The sequence below is a fragment of the Augochlora pura genome, chromosome 11 (assembly GCF_028453695.1).
Source record: "Augochlora pura isolate Apur16 chromosome 11, APUR_v2.2.1, whole genome shotgun sequence".
In the NCBI taxonomy this organism is placed as follows: domain Eukaryota; kingdom Metazoa; phylum Arthropoda; class Insecta; order Hymenoptera; family Halictidae; genus Augochlora; species Augochlora pura.
In genome coordinates, this window is record NC_135782.1 from 5,764,460 (window position 1) to 5,779,144 (window position 14,685).

The following is a 14,685-nucleotide window of genomic DNA, read 5'->3' on the forward strand; positions in this document are numbered from 1 at the left end:
AGTAAGTTTGGCCGCGTGACGCGGAAGAGCATGATTTAGGACAGCGTCCTCGAGTATGTGGAGCGCCGGTTTGCCAAGCGCCTCTATTTATACGCGACGATGGAACACGTAATAATCGTAAAACGGGCTTTTTGCGGGTCCTTCCGTTCCGGGCAGGAAATTGGGTCGTCGATCGACCAAATCATCGCAGACCGCCTGCACAGGTGCGTTGAACCCGGACCGCCATCTTGTAGCTACCCCTCTTCGACCGCGATTCCACCTTCTGCATTTTTCAGAACGAAATTCTCGGTTTTGGCAGTGACTATATTATAGCAGGTATTTATTACATCTGGCTTAGAGATCTATGATACAGTCGTCTAGAAGATCAAGAAGCAATGTTATAGATCATATCGAAAAAATCGAAAAATCTACTGGACAAGAATCACTTTAGAAAGTGTCATTTTCAGGATACCCATAAGGTTCCCTAATGTGTAATAAACATATTAAGAACTGCCCACTTATGCTAGCTCATCGCTTAGAATAGCTCAGCTAAGTCAAACATAACTTCTTTCAACCAGATAAATGCTTTTTTACGAGTATATTCATCATAACACAATATGTTACCATTATTTTACTACGACTATACTCGAGAAAAATAGCTAGCTATTTAATTCATATTCTTCATCAAATAATATATATTCTAAAAGTGTTATATTCAACTCTCAGCAATCTCATCACTATAACCTATGAACTTTTCAACCAGATTGTAACAGTTAACTTAAGATTAAGATTAAGATTAACAACAGCGGATAATTTATTCTCGCGCGTAACTGAAGAAGAGGAAGCACTGGGCAAGTCGCGGGAAATTTGTGAATTTTGACGATACGTTCAGCCGGCGATCCTCTGTTTCAGGGTAGCAAGTTCGCAGTCTCTCGACGTTTACCCTTTCTGGCGCAACGTTAGAGGATCGAGTTCATTCCCCCGACGTGTTCCCAAGGAACCCGAGGAGTGTCTAGGTCGTAGAAGCACGAGGGGACACGTACCTGTCTGCTCACGCCCTGGGGACCGATATTTCCTGTCTCCATAAGACAGCCGAAGTTATGCCTATGTTTGCTTGTCCTCGCAACAGGACGCTGTGATACGTTATCCTATCGAATGAAGGGAATTCGCCGTGGAATTCTGCTACGAGAACAGAGATACACGGTGGTCCTCGGTCCTTGCGGACCTCCCGATAACGATCTCATTTCGATCCTTGAATTGTTTTAAACGGCCCGCGATCGGAACTGAGACTCTGCCGTAATCGAACGCTTGCGAATCACGAATTGCTATCGTAGAGTTTTCTAGACGAGGGGAACAGAATTTTTCAGGCAAAGGGAAAGGAACTTCTGTGTTTAAAATCGTGCATCTTGTTGGAACAAAAGCGATAGATTTCGTTCAGAATTTACATAGAAATTTTATAGAATTATTTGTGCTAAGCATAAGATGCTGAAGGCGTTAGAAGGTTCAAGATCTATTTAAGGGTGGGTCAATTTTTATCCATGAAAATGAAGTTTTATTAATATTATTTTTCTTTCATACGACACTGTTAAATAATACCTGTGGATACGTGTGAAAATAAAATATGCTCAAAATTCTGTGGACATTTTTTTGTATCCATCCTTAAGCATGCTTAATATTGCAACACGAGAACCGTCATTTATAAAAGACTTAAAACGATTATTTATAGAAGGACCCAGAATAAAATTGCAGGACACGGCGAACCGTTTAATTAGCACTCAAGGGACACCTGTCCCGGGCAATTTATCCATTTCCTCATTCCGCTGTAACGCCGCGCCACACCTGACAGGTATGAACGATAGGGACCAGCGAGTTAATAGGCGAGCGAACGAGTGAATAAAATAGTTAAATATATTTTGTGATCCCCGAGCGATCGCGATTCCCATCACGAACCCGTGCAGGCGCAGATAAAAGCTGGCACACGTTCTTTCTAAACTGGGCAATTAGCTGGCAGGTAGATGCGCCATGTTGGATGAGCAGCCGGCCGCTTGCCAATAAACCGTCCGATACCAGGCACGTGCGAGCGATTCTTGAATCGGATCGGGTTGAACGATCGAGCCTCGATCATTTTTTCGATCGACCGACAGGTTCCCGTCCAGGCAACTTCGCGCTTCTTCGGAAGCCGATAGGCTTTACCACGATGGAAAAATCTTTCATCCTTGGAGACACAATCCTGTGGATCAGCTTCTCAATCTTTCCAATCCCTAATCTTTCTTTATGCAAGGTAGCCGCACTCTTGATAGAATGTCAGAATTTTCTGTTCATTTTTGCAGCGAAGACGTGTAGTTATTTGATTATTGAATATTTTTCAAGCCGTAGAGTATATTTTTTATCTGGAACCATCCATTTCTATTTTTCAAGTGCAAATTTTACTATTTATTTATATCGAAGATTTACTATTTATTTAAACGTTTGCAAACAAATTAGCAATTTATTAGGGTCACCAGCAACCCCAGCGGTTATGTTCTAAAATAAATTATATTACAAGGGTTGCACGATATATTTCGCAATTTCCTCATAAATATATCGCAGAACTAACAAATAATTTCGTAACTATCTAACAAACACGTCTATATATTTCTTCAACAATTTAATAAAAAATTGAACAATGCACCCATCGGAATTCCTATTGCGCCCGAAATTGGAGCCACTTCCTCGAATAAAAACGACGCAGACGTTTCAATAAATGATTATAAAACCCGGTGAAGGGTTTCCTCGCGATCTACCAAGGGTTAAATAAATTTCGAGAGAACATACATTCGAGTCGGAGGTCCTCGACTGTACACACGGTCCGCAAACGACAGGGGTTCGGAACGTGTCCCCGAGATTTCTCTCTGCCACCCCCGACACTGAAATCCGAGGCTCGCGTTAAATATTCGTGGACCGGACGGACAATTCGAAATTTCCGAGCGTGTGCACGCGCCCTGCCCGCCCGATCGTTCCGCTCCACGTTCGAGCATCGGCAACCGTAATTTTATAACCTCGTAAACAAGACGCGCTCGTATTGAGTTACGTGTCAACTGACCCACCCCTCCGCCCCTCAATCCTTTCTTTCCCCTCCCTGCGGAATATTCTTGGGCGGATTGCGCGAGCACGTAAATCCTTCTTTGAGAAACGACGCTACGATTTTTGCTGGGCGTCGAAAGGATACTTTCGTGAACATATGCGTGGCCTAATCGTTAAATCACTTTTTAAACATTGCGCATATTTTCTAATTTTGTAACTCTGACGTTTATGCAACCGACAGGATTTCTTTTCAGATTCTGTATATGAAATGATAAATAACATTCTAATGTTTATAAAAGATTGAATTTTCTTTTATGTGACGACTAAAACACAGTAAAACATATTTTTTATTACGAAGAAGTAATGTATAAGACGTTTTGGTAAATAAAGTGGCATCGAGTCGCGCATTTTTTACATCTAAACGACAGAGATCTTTTTATACGATCATAAATTCAAATACCCGGATCAATTTCACGCTTCATTAAAGCATCGAGATCTATTTAACTGCATCACAGATTTTATTGCGTGCTCGTGCGGCATGCAAATGCGATATGAAAAAATGGTTCCCGTGATAGCCATTCAATTATCTCGTCACTCTGTCACGCTACAGAGAAATTGATGATAACAATTACGATTGATGATAATAATCACGATTGATGATAACAATTACGATTGATGATAACAATTAATAGTACGATGTAATTATAACAATTTGTTGCGAGGAAGATTATCTGCTGCTCGGATCTAAGTTGCTTAATTTTTGCCGCTTTAACAGCCTCCACGCTTGCGAGGATTCGCGAGGATAAAACTGAGGAGTATAGCAATTGTTCGTGGTACAGGGTGGGGGTGGATTATTTCGAATAGACGCGGGTCGTAAAGGGTTAAACGAAGGGCCTTACAAGACCGTTTCCACTCGGAAGGCGCGCTTTATATCGCGAGAAGCGTTTTACATGCAATCCTTGCGGGAGAATAAGGGTCTCCCTAAATTACCAATTCCGTCGAAGGGGACGGTCCCACGCCCGGAATCGAAGACACCGGCTTCCCCCCAGCCGAGCCGAGGGTTGCCCCGTAAATTTTCAGCTCCGCGACACGTCGCTAATTTATACGTTTACGCGAATAAATTCCAGACAAACACGGCCAGCCGAAACAACGTTGCGAACGACGACGCTCGGGGAACGCGTGGCCTGCGCCTGACCGGAATACATACCTTGCTGCAATGGCGATGACGAGGTTGCTACCCAACAGTTCCCCACGCCTTATTTGCCACTTTATTGCTATCACTAAGCTGCTAATTTTGCGCACGTAAGATTATAATTTAGAATTTCTAAATTTCCACTTGTCGCCATTGTATAGCCTTGAAAGTATTGGTGGAATAATATTAAAAATTGATGCCACGGAAGAGATATATAAAAGAGGAATATACATATGAAGATAACGTAAAGATATTTGTATTAAGGTATTTATATGAAAATAATATAGATAGGTATTTATATTAAAATAATATAGAGAGATATTTATATGAAGATATAAAGGCAAGAGAATTGTAGATAAAATTGCTTGCGTAAATTCTGTTAATATTTCTAGAAACGAAATTGATTTTCAGAAAATTGAATGATCGTATAAAAATGGGAATTCGATGAACAGGTGTAAATGCTCGCTACGTAGAATTTCGTCGCCCAGGATGGCTTCGCGTGGCTCTGGACGCAGCTGACATTTTCCCAAAAGATCCCAGGAATAAGGACATCCACGCAGGAGACGCGAGAAACGAAATGTCATTGTCTCAGGCGATGGATGAAGAAGAAAAACGCTCGGGGGTAGGTTTACCCCGGGGCCAGAACGGTTTCCGTGCCATAAATTCCAACCTGTCGCTACTCTCAACGGGGCGCGACGTCGAGACACTTCTCTTTCACTTTTTTTTAAAGGATAAGATATCGTCGCGAGAGAAATCATACGGTCGGCCGTAGAAATTTTCGAATACGCATCCGACAAGCGTCGAATTTATCGAATAATCCATTCGCAGCCGAGAAATTTATGATAAAACCTTTCCGTTTATAGTCGCGAGACACTTAATTCGAACGACTGACTGACGCGTACGAAATTTGGACACGGCTCGACGAACTTTATAGACACCCGGCCGACCATAAACGTGAAATTAAAAATCGATTTACGGAGCCTTTCTACCGACGAACTTTTCGATCATCTTTGACAATATTTCGTTGTTTATTAAATTTGTTCGGCTTCCAACTGAATCGGTTTCGTAGATCTTTCCTCTTGCTAGAATTTTGACAACTTTGTCGTCTGATTTTTACAACTTCGAATCGTACAAAGTTATTTACGTTGGCAAGTGATTCCATCGCTGTTCGCTAAATCGTAGCGAATTTAATTCTCGTTTCACGAAATTCGGAATTCCAAATATTTTCGGATGTCGTCGCGTCGATTGTTGATTACGGAAACGGTGAGAATGTATTTTTAGCGGAGTTGGGAGGCTAGCGAAACGCCGTTCCGCTGGTAGACAGAGCGAAGCAAGTGTCAACGCGATCTTGAACGATCCGACCCCGAGGACGTAAAGCCAGCGCCAAGAGTTGGTAGACAGGAAACCTGCTTTATTTCGATCTGTTGCGTGGTGCATTGACGTCGAAGCCGGATTAAGACCGAATTAACTTTGACTTAGGTCTGGGTTAAGGTCGTAGACAGCACGAGGAACGCCTGCGCGGTGAACCCTCTTTTTCCACTCCCACGAAAGAACGTTTCGTCCACTTGTTGTCGCTTTGTCTACGAATGGTAACGCTGGGCGAAACGTTCATATAGAATATTGTAACAATTTTTATTCTTGGTTCTGTTAGTCACTGTTTTCATTAACGTTGGTTGGATTATTCATACATGATTCCTCTACAATTTTTATTCTTTGTTCCATTGACCACCATTTTACTGAAACAGGTTTGTTTGCTCTGTTTTCTGAGCTAATAAAATGTATGTAGAGATTGGAAATCAAATTAGTGTGCTGATTGTAATAAATATTTGTTAAATTAACTACGTCATATTAAGTTTAGTAGTGAAATATCGCTGGATTGTGATGATTAGACTTATAAAGTCTAGAGCAAGATAAAGTAATCAAGATATAAATGTCACATTTCTAGCTGTTACATATTGCAGAAAATATACCATGTTATTTCTAATTTATTATAATCTGAATATTAGTAATATCTAGGAATTAAACACAAATTTATTTTCAATCTTGGCTATTTTATATTGTTGAAAATACTGTAACAGTAAATTAAAATTCTTCTGACTTATTTTTGTCACAAGTGCATGCAATTCTCAACTCAGCAATTAAATAAGTTTTAACAATTTTCGCGAATACCGTATCACCTGTAACTAAACTAATATTTCAACGTCAGATCATTCGAGTATTCCCGACCATTTCCGTCAATTTCTCCCCGCGGTCCGAAATAATTCCCTACAAAAGGAAGAACCTCCGCTCTCTCAGCAATTTCGAAACAACCTCTCAAAGAACGATTCCCAACTAAACGCCATTCCCAGCCAACTACTTTTCCTTAAAATCCCGACTAACCATGCACCGTAATTCCGGCGAGAGGTAAGGTAGAGGATGGCCGTATAGGACGTGGGCAGCCCTCGGAGCCCAGGCAAGAAGAAACCCTTGCCGGCAACCCTCTCAACCGGGAAGCATCGCCGGCGAGTGCGCTCACCTCGAGAAAGCGGTGCCCCCGACCCCGTTGATCTCGAGGGTCTCGGAAAAATCGCTTCTTTATACGGTAGATCGGGCGCAGCCGTCGGAGAAGTGGCGAGCCACACCCCGGCGGCGCGCTCCGAGGGGTTAAAAAACGAGACGGTAGAGAGGAGAGAGAAAGAGAGAGAGAGAGAGCACCGGCGATCGATCGACAATGTGTGCCGCGGCTGGCCGTGAGAGGAGCCGCCGTGCCGGCATGCCGGGCTTGCCTCTTGAATTGCAACAAAGATCGTCGAATTTGCATCGCCGCGGGTTTGGAGAAAGGATTGGGAGAGATGATGGGAAAATAGGGGATGCAGAGGGAGGAATAAAAGCAGAACAAAAAGTAGTTGTAGGAGAATTAGAAGTAGAAGAGTTAGAAGCAGAAGAAAGGTAATTGTAGAAGAATTAGAAGTAGAAGAGTTAGAAGCAGAAGAGTTAGAAGCAGAAAAATTAAAAGCAAAAGGAAGGGGTATAGGTGGACGCAGAGAGGAAAAAGAAGCTGAAGAAGAAGACGACGACGACGAAGAGAAAAGAGGAGAGAAATCCGGCGGCGGCCGCGCCAGGAGAAATTATAATAAGGAATCGATTGGCGGTCGGTTTGCTCGATTTTGCGGCTCCTCTCCAGGTACGGGGCCCCGTGCGAGAGTCGAAACGAGGGGGGCAGGCCGGCCGGCCATCAGAATTCCACGCGCGACAGCCTCCTTTCTGGCGGTTTGCTCGTTTTTTGGTTTGATCAGGAACAGAGGCGGATAACCAACCGGCTGTAATAAACACACCGACATAATTATCCGGGCCCCGAGCGGATAAGGCCACCGGGTCCCTCGCGCCCCGACCCTCGAAACTGTCCCCGATCCTCGGGGCCCCGTTTGCGAAACTCTCCCGTGCACGTTCCTCTGGCCCCTCCCTCGCACCTTCCACGAGCGAGCTCGGCCGACCCACGGAATCTTATTATCGAGACGTATCGCGGGCTTTGCTCATTATTTCCCGTTGAAAGAAGCGCGCACAATGTTGCCGGCGAACGCAGCTGGGCCGACGTGTGAGGCGAGGGACGTCTTCCGAGTCTGCTCGCAGCTGAAAAATGGTCCCGGCCGAGCCGCGGGGCGTTATCCCGCGGCGTTATCCACATTCTCGTTTGCATGCGCCCGCTTATTTTAATTGGAAGTGGTTTCGGCAATTTTCGTGCGAGCCCCGCGATTGCGCTTCTTGTTTACTTTGTTCGATCGAGCGGCTGGTTTTATCGGGGATTGCGCGTTCAGGGTAGCGGCGATCTTGCTCGGCTCGACTGGGTCGGTTCGGTTGCTATGGCAGTCCGTCCGGCTGGGAACCGGGTCTGCTTTTTAACCGGAGGATGCCGGTGACGCCATCTGGCGTTGTCTCGGCTCCGCGGATCGTTTATATCGGCTTTCTGGTTTCGTTCTACTTTTTGCCGTGAAAGTTAAAAAATCGAGCGTTATGCTCGTTCACCCACGATTGAAATTTTTATCGTTATTGTAATGGAAGTTGTTTCAACGTGTATCTTGTTAAAAGATAATAAAATATCTCCCACGAAAGGTTTTCTCGTGGTTGGGTCTGGTTGGTTTTGGATTCTCTTTTCTTTGGCACAGCGAAATCGGTATTTATTATTCCAAGCACTGTATTCCCAGTCCAGATATGTCCGAAGGTCGGCTATTATTGTATCTAATAGATAGCCGAATTTATTAGATGACGTCACGTCCATAACCTCCTGCCCTTGACCGATATCGATGACCTCACAATTACAGGCACGCTCGCGAGATCTTCAACTCCGCAATGCTTCGCAAGAGCGCGTTCTTTACAGCGTTGGATTATTCTATTTTTAGGACTTTGTTGCAATCATTGGCTACTATATTTTAAGTCTGACTGAAAAATGCACCGAAAAACATGTTACACCGTATATTTTTCAAAGATGAAATTATTTCTAGAGTTCCCGTATTTTTAAATTCTCGAGCATAAAGCGATATACACGTTCAGCAAACTGTTCGCATCGTTGAATTCTTATTTCAATTGCCGCAATCGCCCGACAACATCGCATCAAATTAGAAACGATCAGATTACTCGATAAGAGAACAAACGTTCGATTAAACTCCACATAAAAATCATATTTAAGCGAGCATCCTGTTTGCATCAAAGTATCGCGGGTATTATTTCCTCCGTCGTTGTTTCGCTCTCGATCTTCACGGGCAATTCGTAACCAGGAGATCGCCGGCGAATTAATGCTAATCAGTTCCGCGCGTTGCTTGTAAAAAGTTCGATCGCCGAGTCTGCCCCGTTCATTAAGATGTTATCGATGAGTTACGCTGGCAATTAAATTTCCGATCCGAGCCCGAAGCGTCGACCACTTAACGTTGCGCCGCGTTTTGTATTCGCAAACCGCGAATGTTTCCCAGCGCGGGCAATAACGAATGAAAGAGGCGTGAAGATGAACATTACACGATGACAGGAAGCGAGACATTTTTCTTCGCCGCGGCGTCGGTCCGCTCGCCGAACGATTCCAACGCGTGCCGTAAATCGTTCTTAATGATACTAAACGCGAGCCCCGCGGATGAGAATCTGGCCGATTTCTATTCTTTTTCTTTTACGGCGGAGATTTACGAGTCGGATGAGCTAAAGGTTAAACGCGTTTTCACAGCTGGCCCAACCGAGACCGAGGATACACGAGCTCGTGGTCGTGCAGCGTGATCCCGCGACCAAAAATTAGCATCGGGAAATAAATACGACTCGGCCGAGCAGTTTAAATCAATGAAACGCAATCGTTTGCATAAATTAGAGGATTTCTAGATTTACAAATAAATAAGTGAAAACGAGGAGGGATAAACTATGCGAGCAGTCGAATTCCAATAACATTTCTAGACGCGAATAACAGAGTTTTATGCAAAATAAAATTTGTCTGTCTGGATTGAAATGAACAGATAAAAATAGGTTTCATTCTTTCGTCAACGATCTCAATCAATGGAAAATAGTATTTTTAGATAATCTTCTTACAGTTTGAAATTTGACGTATGCATTTCTGTCATGAATGCATGAAATCCATATAATATATGATATTATATGGTCTAATGATAATAAGCTGAAAAGAAATGAACCTTGGAAAGTAGAAATCGATGGAATCCGTGCATTCGCACGAATTTATAGCTCTACGTATGACAACCAGAGAGAAATCCGTGCTTCATCGGACAGATGAATTATAGTCTGCTGCGTCGCAGTGCATAAATAAAGCCTCGCCAATTTCGCAACGTTAAACGCTTTCGCACTTTCGACGAGAGGATCTCGCGGAGCCTGGACGCAAAAGTTTCGCAAACGCGTAATTCCCGCGCGGTCGTTTTAATCGCGATGCTGGACGAGCGCTTTCACAAAAAGAAAAAAAAAAGCGAAAGAAAAATGGAAACAAAGTTCTCGATCGCTCGAATGCGATTGCAGTTACTCGATCGCGTCGCTCCGACGTGTGCATAAAGGAGCCGGAGCGCGCCGGGTAACGTCCTATTTCGTCGATTAACGTCCGCGCGAGCCGGGCCCGAGATAAATAGCGAGGAAATACGGCCGGTAGTAATTTACAAAGCATAAATAACAATTTCATTTAAAGATGCGATTCGTCGGGTCGTCGGTAGGCCGGCGCGACGGCCGCCGTATAATCGAAGAAATATCAACGGGGCGACTTCATTCATCGTCGCTGTAATGAATTTCTTGCGCTCGGGCCCATTAAGCGGCGCATTAACGAACGCTCGTAAAACCGGCATCGGAAAAAATGATTTATCCCTCGTGGGGGGGAGGTTTAACCCTCGGTTGAAAGCGGTCGAGCCATCTACCGGTGGGAAAACGAAGCCGAAAGTTGCGAGTACGCCCGCCAGAGCGCAGGTTCGTCCCTTTTCATGATGGCCGCCGGCCGGAGGGTCGCGATTGGCTGCCGGCCGGCCGGCCATTATGAATTCCAGGCATAAATTACCTAATGAGAATCATCATGGCCGCCGCGACCGACCAATCGGCGCCCGGGGGTGGGGCTCGGCGCAAAATGGCGGCGCGCGGCGGCGACCAACGCAACAACGCCGGAGAAGCGTTTACCGGCGACGCTCGGGGAAATATGATGGGAAAACGGGAAAATGGCCGTGGCGCGATGAAAACTGACGAACTTCGCCGGCCGTACAGCGAAGACAGAACTTCCCTCCGTGGAAAGAAATTGCTTTCGCCCCCGGGGGGGGGAGGTGGATCGTGGACAGAAATTCCCTTGGAAAATATCCCGCCGGTCTCGAGGCAACAGAAACTTCTCGCGCGCGGGTAGATTCGATAAAGAATCAGAGCAACGGCGCGCGTCGTTTCGGTCCGAAACGACGCGATTATATAAAAACAAATACTTACCGTGGTTTAAAGACACGGGGGAGTCGTAATGGCGCGAAGAGTCGGCTCGTAAATGTTGCTCGACCTCGGGACCAGGCGTGAAACAGGCCGTGGCAGCCGGAGGAGGCCAGAGGAGGGTGTTGCATTCTTTGGAGAAAGAGAGAGGACGATAAAGAGGGCGCGTGTAAAAACTTTTATGATCGCAGTCAATAAAGTGACGTAACCTGAGTGTTCTACGAGCGGCGTGACGTCAGGGACCGGAAGTGGAGCGCGTAAATGCCACGCGCCCCCGGGTTCCCCGGGAGGAAGGGGCAGACACCGGGGTGGGTGGAGGTCGCGCTTCCACGGGAGGGGGGGGCTCTCGAGGGGGGAGACGTTAAGGGTGACCGTGGAGAGAAGAACGAGCCTGAGGAAGAGCCGCCTGAGAGGGACCGAGACCGCGCGAGGGGGGTTAGAGAACGACCTGCAGGGAGCGAGAGAGAGTAGGAGAGGGCGCGAGAGAGAGTGAGTGAAAGAGAGAGAGAGAGAGAGAGAGAGAGAGAGAGACGGGAGCTGGTTGATGGTTTACGACATTCCGTTGATGGCCGTAGTGGCGTAGTTGCGGCGTCGAGCCCATAAAAATGTAACGAGCCTGTAAACGTTCGTTTATATTGGCCTGCCTTTACACCCGTCCGGATTGGGATAGGTCACGGGGCCGTTCCTCGTTCCACGGTGTGTACCGTGTGACGTCACGTTAAGACAGACGTGAGACACGCCGCGTTGTACACGCCGACTCTCCGCGCGAGCGGTTATACGATCCCGTATTAGGCAGAGGAGAGCGAGGGGGGCCTCGTCAACCGTTTTACAGGCGATAAACGCGGCCAACAGCCTCGAGAGCTCATGCCGCTGCCGACCCCCTTTTCCTCCGACGGCGCGACGCTCGCCCCGCGACATCGACCACCCTTCCGACGCGTTTCAGCTTCCGACAACCGACCTTGACCTTACGCTGCCAACGCTCAATGAAAGAAACGCGCCGCGCCGATCGTAAACCTGGTGAACGACACGCCACCGCGACGATCCTCATCGACACCGGAACGTCCTCGCTGTCATCACCTGCGGGAATCTCTGGGCGCCCGCGACTGTTGGCGTTCCTGCAATTTTTGGGTGCATGGTTCGTTTGCGACCTTTGTCCACGGGTCCCCGATTTTTATATAGAATGTCTGTCGATGATCGAGGGTATTCTGCACAGGGAATTCTTGCGAGAATTGATTTGGGTATTGAGTAACGTTTCACGAGGGTCTACAGATCTACTTAGCTTCTTAAGACCATAAGAACTGGATTGGTAAACCCTTGCACAGGGATGTTACAATCTTGTACCTTCAGCATCCAAAGTAATCAACGATCTTAATCGATGTCCTATAGAAATCTAAAACATAGTAGACTATCAAGATGATCTTAAGATCTTCAAGTGTCCTGGGACCAATAGGATCCATCCAGCTGCATCAAGGCTGCATTAACCCCATCCTCCACTCGCCACGCGAATCTCCTCGGAACTGCTAGTCCCAAATTCCAAGACACTCTATAAATCCCGAACAGGTTCATAATTGACCCTGGCTAGACCACCTCCGAAGACCTCTCGTAGCCGGCAAGAGAAGACGCCGTCAGCAGCCACGCGAGGGAGCGTCTTTTACGATCCGTTGCGCAACGTTTCCGGCTCGGCCTGTCCGTCGACGACCTTGACATCGATCCAGAACCATAGGTGAGACGAAGCACTCGGGGGCCGCGTGATTCACGCGACTCGCCGCGTCAGGTGTTTCGCGTCGCGGAACCCGCGACCGCTCGTTTTACGAACGCTTAAAAGTTTATAGGCGGCCGTAAACGGGACCGTTTAGCTTTATTTGGTCCCCGGAGCCGAGGCGGCGGCGGCGGCGGCGGCGGAGGAGGAGGAGGAGGAGGAGGGCGACGATTCGTTGTAAGGGGCCACGCAGCGCCGGTAACACGTTTTTACTGTGCCACCGGATACTGGTCCCGCCATTCACCCGGATCGGAGGAATCGCCTGAATTCACCGCCGGGACAGCAGCGATACGACCCATTCGGGCTCGTTGATAGTTCTTTCTCGCCTGGATGATGGAATAAACTTGCGGGGTGCTTGTCGGGGAAGTTTGAAGTCGACGGCGATCTTCGTAGCCCGTGGCCGCCGTTGCGGGATCGCTTATTTCGAAGCAAAGTGGCGGCAATGCCCTCGCGGACTGCCTCGCTGGACGCCGTTTCGAAGACCAGTCCTTCTTTAAATTTCATAGGAGCTATCTATACTGCTGCGTTTATCGATCGTTCGCTACAAAGCAGCATCTGCCGCGGATCGCTCTGTTCGAAGATTCGCAGCTCGTCGAATCGCTTGACCACCCCTCTGTCTTCGGTCCCGTGCGACAGGGTTCGCTTCTCGCCGCAGCTATTGGCCGTGCACCGTGAGAATGCCGCTGAGAAATGTGACAGAAGAGGAGACGTAAGTATCTTTCAGCGCGGCGCCAGATATTTAGCAGAATTGTGTGGACCATTCGAGAAACCTAGCGTTTGTCCAAGAATATTTGTCACGGCGTTAGGACCATTAACAGCCGATTCGAGAGTCAGCAATTCCGTCGAATCCGCAGACAGATATTCAATAAATCGATTGTTGACTAGAATATCTGTCAGACGAACCGTTCGCCGAGCTACAAATCACTATCGCAATCGCCTGTTTAAACAATACCGACGTATGCATAATAAAACAGCTGTATCTGTCCGCGGGAGATTTGTGTTTTCCTCCGGAGCGTCACAATATTCTAATTGCACCATTTGTCTTCGCGTCTCTCGTTATTTCCTTTTGCGCAATGCTAATCTTCCAGTCGTCTCCTTGAACCTCCACCTCGCTGTCTACGATCGAGAGGCCAGCACCGATCGCTCCAACGCGGTTCCTCGACTCTCGACAACTGGCTGCAATTTGCCAATTCTTAGGAGGGTAAAGCCTTTGGAAAAGCTGCAATTGAACGACCTATCGGGAAAGAAGTTCGCGTCGACTGCCCAGGATCTGCCAACGTTCGCTAATTTTTACAATCTCCAAATTGCCTGCTAGTCGCGCAGGAAGCCATAAGGCAAAGTTGACTGCCGAGTATCGGAGCCAAGCGGCCCGTGCCGCAACGCGTGCCTCGCGGCGATCCATAACGTCCGGCCGGATCGTTTAATCAGTAAATAATTGACTCGTATTGGCACTGCAGGCAGAGCACGCTCCCAGGAGCCACTCGGCGGCTCGAGTCGCGCGCGATTCGAGGCTCGTGTCGATCGAGGCCTACACACCACCGTTTGCCCACGGATCCGTCCGTGCGATCGAATGACCCGCGTGAATTATTGCCGGGGCCCGGGCTGCGGATGATCTACGAGCCTCGTAAAATGGAAGATCGGCCGGTAAATCGTCCCGATGCGTTCTAAAGCCGTCACGGGGCGACAGTGATGACCGATCCCGGCCGATCGGGCCCCTTCTTGTCGCGATTTCCATTCAGAATTCATCCGGGAACCACGGTACGGAACAAGTAGCGGCCGATTCCGTCGGTGA

The 14,685-nt window shown here is 47.3% G+C and overlaps 1 protein-coding gene across 12 annotated transcripts in view; it reads right to left on the reverse strand.

Annotated features, from left to right (window-relative positions):
* Positions 1-14,685, reverse strand: part of LOC144477212 (uncharacterized) — a 541,837-nt gene that overhangs the window by 353,856 nt on the left and 173,296 nt on the right. For 6 of the 12 annotated variants that reach the window (XM_078194735.1, XM_078194734.1, XM_078194730.1 and 3 more), the window contains one exon: positions 11,141-11,266. The exons of the other annotated variants lie outside the window; for them this stretch is intronic. In XM_078194735.1, coding sequence (XP_078050861.1) covers positions 11,141-11,265 — 125 coding nt within the window. In that variant the 5' untranslated portion in view covers position 11,266. The remainder of the gene's footprint in view (positions 1-11,140; positions 11,267-14,685) is intronic. 12 annotated transcript variants of the gene reach the window in all.